Source organism: Eumetopias jubatus, unplaced genomic scaffold (assembly GCF_037043125.1).
Source record: "Eumetopias jubatus isolate StellerSeaLion01/CBP00866 unplaced genomic scaffold, mEumJub1_p1.0 scaffold_9, whole genome shotgun sequence".
In the NCBI taxonomy this organism is placed as follows: Eukaryota; Metazoa; Chordata; class Mammalia; order Carnivora; family Otariidae; genus Eumetopias; species Eumetopias jubatus.
The window spans coordinates 59,143,423-59,163,592 of record NW_028274815.1 but is presented as its reverse complement, the minus strand read 5'-3'; the positions used below and the strand labels follow the sequence as shown (position 1 = coordinate 59,163,592).

Below are 20,170 nucleotides of genomic sequence, written 5' to 3'. Positions count from 1 at the left end.
GAGCCACCCAGGTGCCCTGAAAAGTGCTTTTTTAAAGGGAGAAATACATAACAAAATTGTGCATTTTAAGCTCCAGACCAACATCTATGATGTTGAATTTATTTGCATGGGAAGTTTCACAGGCACCTGTAGCTTGGTATGTTCCGAACCGCGCCCCACCTCACAGTGGTAGAATACTATCCACACAGTCACCCAAGACAGAAAGTTGGCATTTGTCCTAGATTCCTTTCCCTATCCCTCGTCAATTTAACCACCAAATCTTTATTCTTAATTTATTCTTTAATTAGCAAATATTTATTGATTGCCTCCTTTCGTGGGGTGGTGATGCTGACCTACTCATCTTCTTGCTTCCTTTACTGTTTTTTTCCAAATGCTGCTACCATGTTGCTGCTGGAGTGATGTTTCTAAAATATACATTTTGATTTTTCAGTGGATTCCATAGTTCTCATTCTTTGGTTTGATCACAATAATCTTTAGAATAGGACATTTGCCAACCTCATCTCATTCCATTTTCCACCTCTGGCATCTTTTTTTTTTTTTTTAAGGATTTTTTTGTTTATTTGCGAGAGAGAGAATGAGAGACAGAGCATGAGAGGGAGGAGGGTCAGAGGGAGAAGCAGACTCCCTGCTGAGCAGGGAGCCCGATGTGGGACTCGATCCCGGGACTCTAGGATCATGACCGGAGCCGAAGGCAGCTGCCCAACCAACTGAGCCACCCAGGCGCCCTCCACCTCTGGCATCTTAAACCCCAAACAACTTGCAGTTCTTCAAATGTGTCTTGTTCTCATTTGTCTCCCTTTTGTCCTGTAGAATGTTCTCCATTTCTTCTTTAAAATAATAATAATAATGATAATAATGTCTGTCTTATATTAGCTCAAATTTGAATAAGTTCAGAAGGCCTTCCTGACCTTAGATTGAGCTATATGTCTCTCTTCCAGTTTCACATGGCCTATAATACATATCTCAATCATAATACTTAAGACAGTTATCATATACTATATAGTGCTTCACTTGTCTATCCCACAAAAATATAAAGCCATGAGGGCAAGTATTTGATAAATATTTATTAAATAGGCAAATGGTATTTCTTTGGAGGTTGCCTCTTATTATGATTTGAATTAACATTTATTTGCATACCAAATAGAGGAAGTATTGGTATAACTAATCAGAATTACCTTTCACTTTGTTAATATGAATATGAATATGAAAGTTCTAGAAGCAGAAGTTCTAGGAGGAACATAAAGATTTATTTAAGCTATGGATAAATAGGAAAACTAGGATAAGAAGGAAAACTGTCATCAGTAACAGAATGAGAAGAAGAAATTATTTTGGGTTAATGAGGAAATGTTCATTAGTGATATTAGATGTCACTAAAGGTAGGATGAGGGGTAGGAAACATTCTAAACATTCAGAAAAATCAGTGTAAATAATTTAATCATGTGATGGAGTCATCTTGATAGTATTTAAAGAAATGCCCTGGAGTGCCTGGGTTGCTTAGTTGGTTAAGCGTCTGCCTTCTGCTTTTGGGTCATGGTCTTGGGTTCCTGGGATCAAGCCTCACGCCAGGCTCCCTGCTCAGTAGGGAGTCTGCTTCTCCCTCTCTCTCTGCCCCTCCCTCCTGCTCGTGCTCTCTCTCTCTCTCTCTCTCTCTCTCTCCTCTCAAGTGAATAAATAAAATCTTAAAAAAAAAATGCCCATGTTGTACCTAAAATTCCATGGAAAAATGTTAATGTTTTGAAGGTAAGGACCAAGTCTAATATTTCTTCGATATTCCCTATGCTACCCAATATAGAAGATATTTTTAAAAATGATTGATTTCTACCTTCATTGAATATAAAATAATTAAAATGTGTTAGCTATATAAAGAAAACAGATCTTTGAGCATTATTTTTGAGTTTTTAACCTAGGGGCACCTAGGTGGCTCAGTTGATTGAGTGGCGACTCTTGGTTTTGGCTGAGGTGGTGATCTCAGGGTTATGAGATCAAGCCCCAGGTAGGCCTCCATGCTCAGTGGGGAGTCTGCTTCAGATTCTCTCTCTGTCCCTTTGCCGCCCCCCAACTTACACACACACACACTCTCTAAAATAAGTAAATAAATCTTTTTAAAAAATAAAGTTTTTTACCCTAGTAATTGCACATCTGGGAAATACAGTGCAAATAAATGATACTAATATACATGATAAAATGTGGATATTAGTACTAACACCTCAAGATATTTATGGGAATTAATACTGGTAATGTATGTGAAACCCTTCCCACTGCTCAATAAATGTTAGCTGCTATTGTTAATATTTTTTCATGCTTTCAAAGTTAAAAATCATTTGCAGATTTTTAATAATATGTAACTAGTAATAAATGAAAAAAAGTCAGTCATGCACTGGTAATCACTTAACACTGATCCTCTACTCCATTATATTTCCTTAAAAATTACAAAGTTATAATTAGTGAGAGTAAAGGATCTAGTTTATGGATGAGCTCTATCTTAATGAGGAGTTTACTAGGTTGAGTGAGAGTGGAGTTTAAAACTGTTGGCAGAATAAAATGAAAGAAGACATTTTATAAAGCCTGGGTATTCAGCTCTTACTATTCAAAATCACATGAAGAGTTCAGTTGGTATTGTGTTTACTCCTTTTGCTCCATGGTTTACTTGACTATCTCAAGCAATTTTATTCATGCAAAATGTATTTCTCATCAAGACAAAAGAACTGAATAAGTTTATCAAATTTGTATATATATTTAGCTCAAAGATCTGTAAAATAACACTAGTATTTCTTACCACCTAATATTCTAGTAGTCATTTATTTAGTCTGTTTCAATATTAATTTGTATTTTTATAGAATGTAAATTCCAGGACAGTACCACATATTTTTTTTCATCTTTGTGTCCCAAGGATAATACTTGGCACAGAGTGATAAATATTTATTCAACAACAAATGAATGGATGAAGGCAACCTTATTACAACTGTGTATTCTGTGATTTAGTTCAAATAAAATTTAGAATGTGTACTTAGAATCACAGTGTTAAAGAACACCATTTTTAAAGCTGAATTTACAACTCTTTTCTATTTTTAACCATTTTTTTTTCTTTCCCACTGAATAATCTGGATCTGTCCTAATACCTAACTATTCCCTGGTTGTAACTTTGGAAACAGCAGGGATTAACTAGAATACTCTAGTAGGCTTTTATTATTTTTTTCCAAGCTAATTTTCACTTAGTGAATAATAATTGCACATATTCAGAGTTGTCCAAAATATATATGACTCATGTTAAAAAATTCTATTTATGCACAAAATGAATTCTATCTCATTTTAATATTTATCTAACCTTGTCTTTTGTTTTGTTTCTTATTGGCTAAATTTTAAGATTTCCTAAAGCCACTACTCAAGAATTCCCTTAAAAGGACAATTGCCTTAGAAAACAGGAATAGAAAATAGTAGCTATTGCCTGCTTTTCTTTTGTGCTGATTTTTAAAATTCTAGAACATGAACAATTGCTTTTTCCGTTCATGATTCATGTAGATAAACTCTTAAAACCTTTAGCTTACATTTATAATATGAAACAAATAGTACATCTTTTCTGTAGTATCGGGACATTTTTTAATGTTCTAACATGCATTTAAAGCACTGTTTTATAAATACAAAATTGGTTGTTAAAAGCCAGCGTCAACCTCTTGGGTTATTATCTTTGTTTTGTGTTTATTAACATAGTTATTATATTAATAATATAAATTTAACAAAATGTTTTCTATTTTAAAATATGAGTACAACGTAACTTTCAGTTAAATACATCTGCTGTAGTCCATCAAAATAACATCCTCTGAATGTATTCTTGTGATTAACCAAACATCCCCTCTCTTTGTCTTTTTGAGTAACAGCATGCTTCTATGGCTCTTTAATTAAATGACCTTACCTTACATTTGTCTCGACTGGCTTCTGTTTACAGAAATTGTAAACCAATTGAATGCTCTGAGCAGCTTAGATGAAGATCAAGATGACTGCATAAAGCAAGCAAATATGCCTTCAGCTAAATCAGCCAGTTCCTCTGAAGGTCTAAGAGCTTTCTTCCTTTCTTTCTGCTTCTGATTGCCTGTATTTACTGTGACCTGCTACCTCTTGACTTCTGTCTGTACTTATTAGCTGTCAGTTTTGTCTTTGTACTTTTCCTTGAATGTTTTCTTTGGTAATTTGTAGCATACCAACAGGCAACAACATAATTTACCATCTTTAGCAAAGCCTTATAACAGTATCCTTCCTTGATAGGCAGTGATTTAAAAACATCTTGTAAGATAATAATTGATCATATAACATGACCATATTTCTTCAGTTAGCTTATATATTATAACTATACTGTTTTTGAAATATTTGCTTATATTAAACCCATTTGAATAATTCATATTTAGAAGTGAAGGATATTTTTCTAAAAATCTGTGTCAGCACTTTTTTATTGGATTAAATTAGATGATGGAAGTTTCTCTAGTTCTTTATCTGATATAATTTTCAAATTAATATGCATATATTTGTTTTGTTTTATTTGAAAATGTTGGTATGCTACAAAAGACATGAATGGCATTCTGCCATAGGTAAAATGCTACATCTTATTATTTGCAGGTATTATTAGTGTGAATTTTTACAATTTTAAATATTTTTTGAATGATGAAGAATTATCCTTAACTACAGTCATGGTGAACTAACACATATGTTTATTTTCAGAGCTTATCAACAAACTGAACTTTTTGGATGAAGCTGAAAAGGACTTGGCCACTGTGACTTTAAATCCATTTGGTGATCCTGATGTAGCAGAATTAAACCCATTTGGAGATCCTGACTCAGAAGGTAGTGAGTTTTTTTCTGTACTTCTAAAAGTCTTTATAAAGTCAAATTATCTTGAATTGTAATGTAGGAAGAGATTTTTTTTTTTTAAAAGACTCAATAATTTTTGTTTATGATGATAATTGTGTTCAGTGCAGTTGATTAGCAAATCTGGGTAGCTTCCATTGAATTGTTTTTAAAGAAAAAATAAACCTTTACATAAACATTTACATGGGGCTTTTTTTTTTTTTTAATTCCAGTAGAATTAACGTGCAGTGTTATATTGGTTTCAGGTGTACCAAACAGTGATTCAACAATTCTATACATTACTCAGTGCTCATCACGATAAGTGTAATTTGAATCCTTTTCACCTATTTCACCCTTCCTCTCTACCCACCTTCTACATGGGGGTTATTTTTAAATTCTCTATTAGTTTGGTCAAGTTAGATGGTAAAGCTCTAATGTTAGAGATAACAGTATTTCACCTAGCTGGCATATAGTAAAGTCTCATTAGATTAGCCTACCAGGTAAGGTCAAGTTATGAGATGCTGATATTGGGATTGTGGGATGGCTTCTCCCTCTGTCAGCTCCTCTGCCCTCACCCTCAGAGAGTCCAGTGAACTCCTCCCACTCACCACTCCATGTCTTTGGCTGAGAATTATAGTCAGTAGTGAGAGTAAGTTGTACATGTAAATAGCATGGAGCAAAAAGAAGATTGAAAACCCCTGCTATCATATATACAACATACTTGTAAGGAATACATCCACAGAATTTTTTTCCTGAGTCATTTTTCTTATCAAGTAGTTTTGAACTCTTAAAGCCTAAATAAGAGCTGTTGAAGAAGTGAGGCCTCTGTTTAATTAAACTGTTTTTTCAAAGTAGATGCAAGAATGATTAACCAGTGTATACATCTTTTAGACTGCTCTTATGAAATCCTCAAGAGCTTTGAAGAATTTTGTTACTACCTCTCATGGTGAAAATGAGGTTTTAACTTCAGGATTTACTCTTGTTGGAGCAATATCATTTTCAAGATTTTATTTATTTACCTGACAGAGAGAGAGACAGTGAGAGAGGGAACACAATCAGGGGGAGTGGGAGAGGGAGAAGCAGGCCTCCTGCCGAGCAGGGAGCCTGATGTGGGGCTCGATCCTAGGATCCTGGGATTATGACCTGATCTGAAGGCAGACGCTTAACGACTGAGCCACCCAGGCACCCCGGAGCAATATCATTTTGTAATCCATTTCTCCTTCTCTTCCTTTATTTTCTCCCTTCTTACCAGATTCTAAATTTGTAAATTTAATTTAATTTGAGATTTTATTTTGTTTGTGAGCTATATATATTAAGAATGTATTTTAAATGTCAATGGTTATAATAAATCTTAGAAGTAGTCTAGTTCAGCTGCCTCTTTTCATAGATTAGGAAGCTGAGGCCCAGGGGAATTCACTGATTGAACGAGAACTTTAGGTAAATGGAAGTGGAGTTGGAGCTGAGATCCCTAATAAGTGTCTTCTTTTGACCACATGGCTTCTCCTCAATTGTGCACTACATATATCTGAGTATTCTGAGTTTTTAAAATATTACCAAAATATTTTGAGACATCAGTATTTGAGTTTTCCATTTCAAAGTCAAATAAAAATAGTTTTTAAAAATATATGTGGGTCAGGGCGCCTGGGTGGCTCAGTCATTAAGCGTCTGCCTTCGGCTCAGGTTATGATCCCAGGGTCCTGGGATCGAGCCCCACATTGGACTCCCTGCTCAGCGGGAAGCCTGCTTCTCCCTCTCCCACTACCCCTGCTTGTGTTCCCTCTCTCACTGTGTCTCTCTCTATCAAATAAATAAAATCTTTAAAAAAATATATATATATATATGTGGGTCTGTTTTCTGAGGTAAAGAAAGGAGTAGAAGATAACATGTAATATGGTATTTCTATTTAGGAGAGGTTAGTCAACCTGATTCAGAATCTTTAACCATGCCTATAGAGCTAAAAAAAAAATGTGACAACCAATATTTTCTTTAAATATATGTGTCTTAGAGTCTTTGGTTTAATTATTTTCTAATAGAAGAATACTTGTTTTTTTAGAAATAATTTTTAAATTTTTATTGATGAAAAATTTGCATCTTCAAGTAAGAAAAGCATGTGAGGAAAAAATAATGTGTTGAAGTTGTTTAGATGGTTCTTTTATTTGCTTTTACAGCTTCAATTCTCCTTTTAGATTCATGACATTCTGTGCATCAGTGACCCTCTTAGAAAATATTAAATGTGTTTGTTGGCTTTTATATAAAATAATCTCATTTTAAACCCTCCTTTGTTGCCATTTCTGTCATCTTCAAACCATGCTCTATAGTTTGAATGCTTTCTTGCTTTTGGTTTTATAACTGATGAATTTGCTTAGATCAAGTTTTGCAATCCTCTTCCTGAAAGTAAAAATAAAAATCTTATTTCCGTTGACCAGTTTTGTTGGTTTCTCAAGCATTTGAGACTTGATATTTGTTAATAAAAATTGAATAGGCAAAAATTTTCCAGCCTCTTTTCCCCTATAGAGAAAAGAAAATGCCTCATTTACTTGTTATAAAGATTCTAATGAAATGTTAAGTTTGAATATTATCCTAGTGTTAAAAACGTTACACAGTTACTGTATCTCTTCTCTAGCATAGTCTAGATTTAAATTTAAATTTAAAATTTAAGATTTATTTAAATTCATTTCCGTATTTATTATGATTTTATGAATTCTCTTTCACATTTTATAATTACTTCTCCATGGTGTATGGAATTTCAGTTCAGAGGTTTTTCTTCAGTTAAAGACAAAATAAGTTTTCTGGGCTAATGTCTAAAGTATAAATAAAAGGAGCTTGACTTTAAAATATAAAAGTCATAAATATGTCAGTCATGAAATTTTTATAATAATTGGATTAAATTGTTTGAAATGTCACTTATGAATAGTTATTTTTCTTGAGAATTTCAGTAACCAGTTTTCTGCCTTCTACAGTATTTTGTCAGAATTGCACGGCATAATTAAAATTAACTTTTAAACTACCCTCTGATTGTTGGCTTTCTGAAACTTTTCTTCAGTCTGGGAAAACATTTGTTTTTATCAGAATCCATGACCAAATGTTGGACAATTTTATTACAAGTTCTAGTTTTGTTTTAAAATATTAAGACATATAAGAAGAAAAAGGCTGGTACTAAGCACTTAGTATCATTGGAGGACATGATGCTATTGCAGTGCTTTTTGTTTTGGGAGTCAGAATTTTATTAAGGGTACCTTGGTTTTCAAAATGAAATTTAAAATAATAAAATTTAGAAAAATTTGGTGTAACATGTCCGTCAGTTTATCAATATGATTTCAGTGTAGCACTCTATCTGAGAATTCCTACATTAGTCCTTTACCTTATTAAATAGAGTACTTATTGGATCAAAGTTATATTGAAAAAAATCAACAATCTCATTAAAAACTCTAGATTTTAAGGTCTTGTAGCATATAGAAACCTACTCTTGGAAGGCTTTGTGAAATAAATTCAGTGATATGTGGATATATATTTGATAATAGTCCGGAATGAATTTTCAATTCCCTAAGTGGTCTCTTGCTGGTGTAACTACCAAAGACAATTTCAAAATTTAATCCACTTTGTGTTCTTAAAAATAAATTTATTTTATATCAGTTTAGGATGGCAAGCTAGTATAGGCAAATGAAATAAACAATAAATAGAATATTGTACCACTAAGAAGGTTAAAATTTCAAAAATTGGCATAATGTAATGCTAATAATATTAGAGACCCCAAGGGCATTCCAAAAATGCCATTTTAGGGGCACCTGAGTGGCTCAGTTGGTTAAGCATCCTACTCTTGATTTTGGCTCAGGTCATGATCTCAGGGTCATGAGATCAAGCCCCACTTTGGGCTCCATGCTGGGTGCAGAGCCTGCTTAAGATTCTCTCCCTCCCTCTCTCTCTGCCCCTCCCCCTATAAATAAAATAAAATAAAAATAAATAAATAAAAATAGCCTGTTCAGAGCTGCCATTTTGGGGAGCAGCATTCCTGGAGAAGTAGACAAAGATCTTAGGTAACACATCTTCTGAACTTAGCCCCTCTAAAACATATTATTGTTTTGACTCTTTCAGCCCCATAGAGTATTAATTCAAGGTTATTTTTGTAAGCACTAAAAATATAAGAAAATATCAGATAATATTAATTTGATTTAATTCATTTTTTGCTGTTGTTTTATAGAACCCATCACTGAAACAGCATCACCTAAAAAATCAGAGGAATCTTTTTATAATAATAGCTATAATCCCTTTAAAGAGATACAGACTCCACAGTATTTGAACCCATTTGATGAGCCAGAAACTTTTGTAACTATAAAGGATTCTCCTCCTCAGTCTACAAAAAGAAAAAATGTAAGACCTGTGGACATGAGCAAGTACCTCTATGCTGACAGTTCTAAAACAGAAGAAGAGTTGGATGAGTAAGTACATTTTATTTTGCTATCATCATAAATTAGTCTCTATGTTTAAAGAGATGCTTCTGTAATCTAGCTTTACATGGGTAAAAAGAGGTCTGCCCCAGTGTTAATATACAGTTTACAAGTTAGTATCTGTCTCATGTCCATCTGAATTTTTATGATCTTGATGCTGATTCTTCCACCCTCTTCCATGTGAACGTATGTGCATCCTAAGCTAACAATGGAGAGAAATATGTTTGAAATCTCTAGTTAGAATTCCAATTGTGTATTCTCATAGGAACCACATTATAAATGGCACTTAGATGTTTTTAATCAATTACTGTAAGTATTACACTTCAATAGGTTAGGTTCTCTTGTGGGAACCAGGTCATCATTTATGATATTGTTTTGATGAGAACACATTGTTCAAATGCCAAACAACAAGACCATAACAATTAGAAATTAGAAATTATCTTCATTTGAGTTATTATTCTTACCCAGCTATGATTGTTATTGATTATAAGCTCATTATAAAAAGTCAGTATGATTAGGGCTGCCATTTTACTCAAATCTAGGGTGAGGATAGGAGAAGAGTGTGTGCAAATTGTATTCTGGAGTTAAACAGTTCACAGCCTGTGTGGCTGCAGACCGTGGCCCTGAGTGTGTTAAACAGCAACAACAAAACTTCCACTTCTAGCCATGATGGAGTAATAGACTGATAATAGCTTCTTGTCTTAAAAAACTAAAAACTAAACAACTGAATGAAATATATGAAACAATGGTTTTCAGATATTGTATGCAAATAGCACAGGACTGTGATTTCTGAGAAACAAAGAAGGTGAGCCCTTCCTTCTCCAAGCCTTATTTATGGGAGAGAATTTCCAACTCTAGTTCAGGGAGAAAGAACCCAAAAGTCCTAGTAATCTCCATGGGTTTAGGAGACAGTTTGGACTTTGGGGGTACTGAAGAGAATAGAATTGTGGACAGAGTATCAGAGAGGAGAGAGCTACTCAGAAACTGAGTTTCAGAGATCTGTAGAAGGTTCCCCCTTGAGTCTTTAGCTGAGTATTGATGAGAGCATGCATATGAAGAAATTACCAAGGACAAAGAATCTCACAGAAATGTCCCTGGAGTTCACCCAGGACCAAGAATAGTTTATGTTTCCAAGCTGTTCCTTACACTTGGGACATCAAGTCAAGTCCTCATAATGGTGTCTCAATAAAGTGGTGAGGTTAGCCCTAGACTAAAGGCTGTTCTGGGCTTGCCTAACAAAGCTTAAAAGCAAGGCTCAAAAAAATCAAAATATTTCCAAGTAACTTATCTGCACGCCATACAAATATACCAGAGATACCAAAGGGAATACCAAAAAATCCAGCACCCAAAACAAAATTCACAATGTCTGACAGCTAGTCAAAAATCTATCAGGCATATAAAGAAGCAGGAAAATCTGACCCATCAGGAGGAGGAAACTCAGTCATAAGATATGGATGCAGAAATGGCACAGGTGATGGAATTAAAAGAATAGTAATTATATGTTTACTTGTAGTGAGGCTGTATGGGTCTTTGTTTTTCTCAGAAATATGTGAATTTTAGTGTTATTAAGATTATTTAGATCTTGGGAAAATAGTTATTCCTTTAAAAATACAGTTTAATAGTGGAATCTTTCAAAATAATGGGGATATTATAGATTGAGAGGGGAATAATAAAAAGGCTCCTTCAATGTATTAAATTGGGAGTAGTTGCTTGGTGTTAAGGAAGAAATGTCATTTCTTTCCTGTGCATTGGTTAGCTCCTGTTGTGAGCACTATTTTATTTTTTTTTTTAAAGATTTTATTTATTTATTTGAGAGAGAGAGAGAATGAGAGATAGCATGAGAGGGAAGAGGGTCAGAGAGAGAAGCAGACTCCCCGCTGAGCAAGGAGCCCGACGCGGGACTCGATCCTGGGACTCCAGGATCATGACCTGAGCCGAAGGCAGTTGCTTAACCAACTGAGCCACCCAGGCGCCCTGTGAGCACTATTTTAACTTCTGGGTGCTGCACTTTACAAGGGGCATCAATGATTCAGAGCATTAAAAGAGTAGAGCAACAAAGTCATCAAAATGCCCAGAAACCACATCAAATGAGCAGTGATTGAGGGCATGGGGACTGTTTGACTTAGAAGAACAATTATTTAAGGGAACTACAATAACCAAATTCAAATATTTGATTTGAAAGAATGAGGTAGGTGACTTGTTTTTTATTGCTCTGGAACTACATTTCTCAACCTTTTCCCATTTTACACCATATGGCCTGTGACTCTTCATGGGCCTAGTTAGGTTTTGATAAAACCTAAAAAAGTTCTAACTTTCTGTAAGTACATAGAAATACATCATAGTAATCATCTGATTCCAAGTCCAGGTTTAGATTTCAGTACCAATTAATAACTATACAGGGATTGAAAAAGTTGGCAGAACTCTTACTGAAGTTATTATATTTGTTTTCTTTGAAATAGCCAATGTGTGATCAAAATAAAATTTCTCATGGGTGGTGTAGGTGCTGAGTAATAGCCACACACCTAGAGTATTTGAATGTAAATATAAACTTTAAGTACCAACGTTCAGTCATTCCAAGATGCATGAGTATTACACAACTCACACTCACACCCTGCTCTCTCCTTTTAACAAATTAAAGAGACATCTAATGTTTGCTTAAACTTTTAAAATGCCTTAATAAAAACTAAAATCAGAATCACTGGGTGTTTCCTTTTGACCATTCTTTTTTTCCACATGAAAGTCACAGTCTTTACAAGTTTCCCATGAATAAAGAACATTCTAAATTGCTCAATCATCTGAGATTACCAGACGGAACCTATAAACACTTAAGCTTTTTTTTTTTTAATAGGAATATACATACAGATTCTAAAGATTGCTCATCAGCTAATGTGAGAGTCCAGGAAGAACTCTATTTCTCATCCTTTTTTCTCCAAAAGTTTGTAGGTCCTACTACATTAGCAGAAATCTTCCAAAATTTGTTCTTACTTCAGTAATAAACTTATGACCTTTCATCGAGTGAAAAGCCTGTATTACTCATCTTCATTACAAAACTCTTCCTGCATCCTCTGACATAAAACTATCACGAATAAATAATCCTGAGTCCTTTGATGTGTAAAGCAACCTTCAGAACCTCAGCATATCCATCAGCACCAGGAGAAAGTAAACACCCTTCAGTGCTAGTAGCACGTGTCCTGTACACTTAGCAACCACAGGGATTTTCTCAGTTGTCTTGTGTTTGGTAGTTCAGCCATTCTAGTTTATGTAGCAAAAATGAAAACTGAGAAAGCAATAATATTTTTTCAAAACATTTATGAAATGACTTTTGAGATCCAGCATAAAATCATTTCTGGTATGGTTGTATGTCAATTTCCGAAGGAAAGTTGTCTTTGAATTTTACTCAGAGAAGCTACACACTTCATTTAAGAAATGTGGTTTGTCCAAAGAAACATAAATTTTCAAAGTGAGAGGAACAGACTTCAGATTTCACTATACCCTTGCTTCATATTTTATTGTATTTTCAGTAGGTTAATTCTATTTCTAATCAACTTACAGTTTTTCTTTCTGTAATTCTTTTTCTTGGGTGAATTATTTTCTAAGCAGTAAATAATGTCATTTGAAATTATTCTGTCCAATTTCCCACTTAATGTAAATGATGAATTTTTAGTTCACAGTGAGTTAATGATATAACTAATTACTCAAGTATATAATACAAGGATAAAAATAATCTTTGCTTATTGAAAGTGATGTAGGAAGCCCTGAAATAGGTTATTCAAATCATAGATGATCAACAGAATGTGGAAATTATGCTAGTTCCTTAAATAATTTTTTTTACTAAAAATATTAAGTATTTTTAAAAATGCATTGATCAGTAATTATATAACATTTTTATAGAGAAGGGAGCATGTTCATAACCATATATATTATGTATATATTCACTTTTTGTAGCACAGTATATACTATTCACCTTTTTTTTTTTTAAGATTTTATTTATTTATTTGACAAAGAGAGACACAGCGAGAGAGGGAACACAAGCAGGGGGAGTGGGAGAGGGAGAGGCAGGCTTCCCGCGGAGCGCGGAGCCCGATTCAGGGCTCGAACCCAGGACCCTGGGATCATGACCTGAGCTGAAGGCAGCTTAACAACTGAGCCACCCAGGCACCCCTACTGTTCACTTTTTTAATAGCACTTTTTTTATTGAGATATACTTCACATGACATAAAATTCCATATTTAAAGTGTACACTTCAGTGGTTCTTAGCTAATTCACTGTGTTGTGCAGCCATCACCACAGTCTAATTCCAGAGCATTTTTGTCACCCCAAAAAGAAATCCTTTACCTATTAGTGGTTAGTTTCAATTCCTCCCTTCCCCTATCTCCTGAAAACTATTAATCTACCTTTTGCCCATATACATTTGAGTATCACATAAATAGAATCATCCTGTTTATTCTTAAAGAGTAGGAAATTCAGTTTTAGTTAGAAATGTCTGATCCATAGGGAGGATCATTCAAAGCCCTTAGAAGTAGAAGTTTATCTTATTCTGATTTAGTACCTAGCAAGTGGTGGTGCCTACCACACTGTTTTCTCACCAATAGATTATAAGTGTGTGAGACACACTCATTCCTTTAGTCCTTCTGGCGGTGAGGCGTGGTCCAGGGCAGCTGGAGTCTCTGGTACCCTGATTTTCCAGCAGCTTCCTATGTTTTTACGATAGCATGACATACAAATTTCATTTTTACTACATGTCATAGGGTAAAACAGATTGAGAAACATAGCTCTAATTATTTCAAGAAAATATCTGTGTTGATTATGTTTCTAGGAATATGAGTCTTATGATCCAGCTTTGGAAACCAGCTGATTATGAGCTTCTTTTCTACTTGCATTTACCTTCTTTTGACAAGAATACTAATATTCAAGTGGTTAGAGGGAGACCCAAGTGATTTGAAGCAGTCAGAGATAGGAAGTAAAAGGACAATATTTAGTTACTTTTGTATACATACTAGATATGTTTTATAAAAATTGCATGCAACTGAGTATTGTAAATTAAGTTAAAATGTACTGAATCATACCTGTTTTAAGAGATTCTGTCATTGTTTTCTTTGAAGCACAAATCCTTTCGTAATATAAATATCCTCTAACACTTCTTAGGTTTTCTTAAAACTAGCCATATTTACATAACAAATTAAAAATAATGATTATTGTGGCAGCTACCATCTTACAAACTGTATGGAAGTTTATTCTAGAGAGACCTAACCAAGAACAATTTTTTAGACTATCACCTAAATAATTCATATAACTGAATTAATTCAGTTAGATTGAAATGGGTCTGTTCAGTTCTGAAACATGGAACATTAGTTGGCAAGTAGTTAAGTTTGGGGGAAAAAGATTTTTCTCTTTTTTAAGTTTTGGAGTTTTAAGAAAAATGTTTTCATCTTATTTCTTTACATTTACCTCTCTTCAAACTACTTTTAGAGTTTGAAAAACAGCTGTATGAGGCTATCAATAAAATTAGGCCAAGAAACAAGCTTGTTGTAAGGATTAAATGGGTTAAAACATGTGAATTACTTAAAATAGTGACTAGCACAGCATAAACGCTTTATTAATCTTAGTTAATAATGTTATTGGCAACCGCCATTCTAGGCTAGATGTGATACCTTTCATATCTCTTTTCAGAGAGAATGTTCAGCTTTTTCTGAACGCCTAGTTATTTCAACATTGTTCCTTACTTTGATATCCCTAAGTTCATCTCCAGGTTGTAAACATGGGATGTAAATACTTCACGCATATCTTGATCACTTACTAGGCAAGAATATTTTATCTGAAAAGCAAATTTTCAAGTGTATATCTGTTTCCTGTTCTTATTCTCTTGAATGCACAGACATAAGTAGAGGAAGAACAGGAAATAGGTTTCTTTGTAAATGCCAACTCCATTCAGTTAAAAGCTACTACTTGAACAGAGTTGAAAGAGATTCTGTGGCTGTACCCTAGCTCAATGGAAGGAATCCCGTGACACTAATTGTTACCATGAGTACAGCATAAGAATGACATCACAAGTATGATATATTTCCCATCTCTGATCCATATCTCCTTGGTACTCAGTCTCATATGATTTGACTGTCCATGTATAAATTCTTAGGCAAAGGAGTACATAATTGGTATTGGTTCTAAGTGAGTCTGATACTGTTGTAGTTAAAAGAGCATTCGTAATTGAAACAGAGGGTTATCAACAGTATAGGCCTTATATGACTAGGTGGAATTCCCTTGGAATAATCACTATATTTGGGTCAGCTGGTACTTAGCCTTGGGGACTCAGAAATTATTCTGTACACATAGGATTCTAGAGAACCAACTGGTGTTGGGGAAAAAATGCAACAAACTAATAAATAAAAACCAGGATAACAGTTTATAGGAAGAATAATCATCACATACACCAAATACTTGTGTTTATGGATAGCTAGTGAGAAAAAAAAAACTCATCTATTCATAAAAGGACTTAACAAGGCAGATTTTGTGCCTGGGCCTAGACTGTAGGTAGAGGGAAAAAAAAAAAAGTCTTCCCAGAGAAGTTATAAGCACATAGGCCCACCCAAATCTTCTATGGATTTGACATTATATTGGTAGGGTAGCCTGAGATCCTCCAAGCCAAGAAAATAGCACATAAAATGGCTTCTGAAGCACTTGGCAAATACAAACATAAACAGTGAAGAGAGGCACTCCCAGCTCAGACTATGCAGGATTTCCTCATTGAGGAAATCCTTAAGTTAAATCCTTAACTCAGATTAAGCCCTGAACTTGAAATCTAGAATTACAAATCATACAAGAAAAGAGTATACCAAGAGAAAATCAGGAGACAAAAGAAACATTAGGATTGTACATGCAAGAACTTGAATAGATTTATCAGATTGAGGCTCCGAAATAAATATGTTTAGATGATGACTCAAATCTCTGTACCTGAGGTATTTTACACATAGCTGCATGAAGAAAAATGCTTATCAGAATTAAAAACTCATGGAGAATTAAACAGTAAATTAGACACAGATGAAGAGAGAAAAAGTTAACTGGATCATAGATGTAAGGGAATTATCCACACTATAACACAGGAGGAATGAAAATTTGTAAAAATATGAAGGAGAGAGATAACTCAACATACATCTGATAAGATTTTCTAAAGAAGAGAATAGAGAAAATAGAGAAGAGGCTATCAAAGATAATGGTTGATAATTTTTCAGAACTAATGAAACATACATCTTCAGACTCAGGAGATAGAAGGAGCCTGAAACAGGATAAATTAAGAGAAATCCACACCTAGACATGTCATAGTAAAATTGCTCAAAACCAGAAGAAAAAAGAAGATCCTAACAGAAACTAAAGATAAAAGATGACTTATAAAAGAGCAATAGTAGGCTGACAGTGGGCTAATATCATCAGAGTGCTGAGATGAATTAACTGACAACTAGAATTCTCTACCTAGCAAAATTATCATTTAAGTGTGACATAAAGACATTTTCAATACCTGGGAGTATTTACTATTAACAGAACCTTGCTGAATGAACTTCTAAATGCATTTCATCCTAATGAGAAGGAATGAAGTGCAGGAAAAAAAAGTGTTTGATGTGGGGTGCATAAAAAAGCAAATATTTCCACATCTTATTTCCTTTTCCTTGGGTGTGGGGAGTATATAGGACTTATTATTACTATAAACATTTTTCTAAGGATCTATATACAATAGAGCTAAGTGTGACCTTGCATGAAAAAAGTTTAAAAATACTTTTTAAAAGGGAAAAATTTTATTGTCAGTGATTAACAAAACAATAGATTAATAGTGATTGTTTCCAAATTGTAGGTATCACTAGTTTGGGTTTCTCCTTATCATTTTCAGTATTTTTTAGTTTTATAAATTTTTACTTTTTTCTTATTTTAGCTAGGAATAAACTATTTTTAGAGTAACATTTAACAATAATTCTTCTTTCATTTAGATCTAATCCTTTTTATGAACCTAAACCAACTCTTCCTCCAAATAATTTGGTAACTCCAATTCAAGAACTGGAAACTGAAAGGAGAGTGAAAAGAAAAGCTCCAGCCCCACCAGCCATCTCACCAAAGACAGGAGGAGTAAATGAAAACACCATTATTTCTGCAGGAAGAGATCTCTCCACTTCTCCTAAGGTAGGAGTTTATTCTTAGTAAAAACATGTATTATATTTTATCTTTTTTCCCCCATGCAATTTAATTCAAATTAAGAAAAGTCATTGTTTGCTATTTTTGATGATTTAAAAGTAAAATCCAAGTAAATCCTTTATACTGCAACACTGTGTATGTTTGGGAGCCTGTAAATTTACAGAACAGTATGATTGGATAGTTTGAGTTAAGATTTTTTTAAATGCTGTTTTGAAATAGAGGAAGAAAGGCATTATAATTGTAGGGATGGTGCTTTAGAGAAAAGATACTCTAAAGTAACAAGGTATGAGGGACAGCTTGCACTGATATTGAGGAAGGAGTAGAAATCATCCTTTGAGAAACATACTGGAAGATTAAGGCCCAGTGCAGAAAAATGCTTTATTGAACAATTTCAATATTGTCATTTTGATTTATGTCAAGTTAAAATTTTGGCCTATTGTCACTATTTTTAGAAGTTTTAATGCATAATAATTACATGGAAAAGTAAGACACATTGTTGGAACAAGTCTAAAGCTTTTACATGATTTGGTTGCAAATAGGATGATATCTTGTGTGTTTAAGGTAGAAATGTTGGATTTTGCAAGTTTTTTTAGGCAAGTAACTTTTGCCCATCAACTCATGGGTGTTTTGTTCATATTACATTATTTAATTCTCACAGGTAGTTAAGGGAAAAATAAGGTGAACTTCATGAAACTCAGTGGGATAAAGTAAAGATCAGAGGTCCCTTAGCCAGGAGAACCAGGATTGGAACTGGTATTTTCATTAATTGTGTGATACCTGGGCCATACTCCACCTCAGGTGCCTGGGCTGCTGTTTTTCTCAAGGGCACTGAAGTTCAGTAATTTCTCTTAGATTTTTCAGTTCATTCTTTGGTTTTTGTTAAATGCCAGAGCCCTAAAATTGTTTGTTTGCCTGTATTTTCATTGTTTTAGAGAGAGTGAGTTCCCTAAGGTTTTCATTCTGCTATTCTAGAAGTCAGTCTTCAGGTGTTTGTTTTTATATCAGGTATTTTTTAACCCTGTAACTCTAGGGGGAGAAACCAGGACTAAATTCTATCTTCTAATTGACTAGGGAAAGGTGGGAGTGGGGTTGCAACTCTAAATGAAAGCAGCAAATGGTAGAAATTAAAGCAAAGGAGGTGGCCAATTCCTGTACCCATGAGAGAAAAAAAAAAAAGACAGTAATTAGGGCACAAGAATAGCTAAACCCTTGTCTCCCAAATCTCTACTCCATTGTTTACTCCCTGCCCCAACCTCTCCTATAGTGAGTCCATCAGGAGTTTGAAGCTAATCAAGAAATCCTAATCTCTTTGTAGGGGAATGAAAAGGAATTTAACAGTGCCTATTGTATGCATTTGATCCATAGAACAACCTGAGAAATACATACGATTATCTTCTTTTTATATATGAGAAACTGAACCTTCTTTAAGTAACTTGCTCAAAATGATAAAACTAGTAGTGACATGCCTGCATTAAAATTCAGGTCCTTTGAGTCTAAAACCCATACTTTTCCCACTGTGCCATTCTACCTCTAAAGAGGTATTTCCATTTCCAAGTTGGAACCCTAAATACATTATTCTATAGAAACATTGTTATACCTACCTGCTGATTAAGTTCTGTTATAGTGACATATAACATAGCTATTTTCTACATTATTTTGAGGATAGTGTTCCACTGCAGATATATCATGGAATAAATGATGTTTATGGGAAAGGCACCATGCTTCTCTTCTTAATACGCTCAGACACAGACAGTAGAAACACAATCAGTCATATCCAAAGTAACACATTCTGCTGATCTGGGAGTTAACTCAATTATGTGAAATACAACTGTGAAAAATTAATTTTAAAAAAGATTGCTGATATATTATTAGGCAAAAAAATAAAATGTGTAATGTCTAATAGCTTCTGTATGTATAAAGTTTTATTTTAAAAAGGTTTATTCACACATATATTCTTACACACATAGACATCCACACTCATATACATTATGGAAGGAATTATAGGTAACTTAATAATGGTTACCTTTGAGGAGAAGGGTTTTGGTACAATACAGGGTATGCACAAGACTGAGGAAGGCATTTCTTTTCCTTTTTTACCTTTCTGTATTTGAACGTTTGATCTTTACATGTGTTTTACTTCCATTTGTGTTTGTTACACTAATTGGAAGTTACTGAGTAATGAGATCATGGATGTTTCTGTTGTTGTTGCCTTCTGCACAAGGTACAAGATAACATTTTTCTAAAAAAGTTTATCCTTCAGAATAGAGGAAGTCACTCTTAGGTTTGACAGGTGGTATTAAACTATTTGATGGTAGCCTCGGGTTTCATCAGGTACCTTGGTGTTCTGCTCTGAAGACCAGGTATAGAGGCTTAGCAGCAGGACACTGGCTCCTATTCCACTTCTGCAGCAGAAATCCATATTCATTCAGTTTGTATGTTGGAACTCATGTAAGATTTCATTTTAAAAAATGGACCATTGCCAAACCAAAAAAAACTGGAAACCACGAATGACACAGTTATGTATGGGATAAGGAAGATTAGAATCAATAGCATACTGACAATAATAAAAATGATAAATGGCAGCTGAGAAAGCACAGTAGTATGGGGCGTATTCATCATAAGAATAGATATATACGTGTATGTATGTATGTATGTATATTTATATATGTATGTACTTCCTGGTAGTTCCTGAAGACTTTGCACTATTAAAGCTG

At 34.1% G+C, this 20,170-nt stretch overlaps 1 protein-coding gene across 12 annotated transcripts in view; it reads left to right on the top strand.

Moving 5' to 3' along the window:
- EHBP1 (EH domain binding protein 1) overlaps positions 1–20,170 on the top strand; it is a 709,442-nt gene that overhangs the window by 519,358 nt on the left and 169,914 nt on the right. For all 12 annotated transcript variants that reach the window (XM_088026509.1, XM_088026513.1, XM_088026508.1 and 9 more), the window contains 3 exons: positions 4,711–4,833; positions 9,035–9,272; positions 17,255–17,444. In XM_088026509.1, coding sequence (XP_087882635.1) covers positions 4,711–4,833; positions 9,035–9,272; positions 17,255–17,444 — 551 coding nt within the window. The remainder of the gene's footprint in view (positions 1–4,710; positions 4,834–9,034; positions 9,273–17,254; positions 17,445–20,170) is intronic.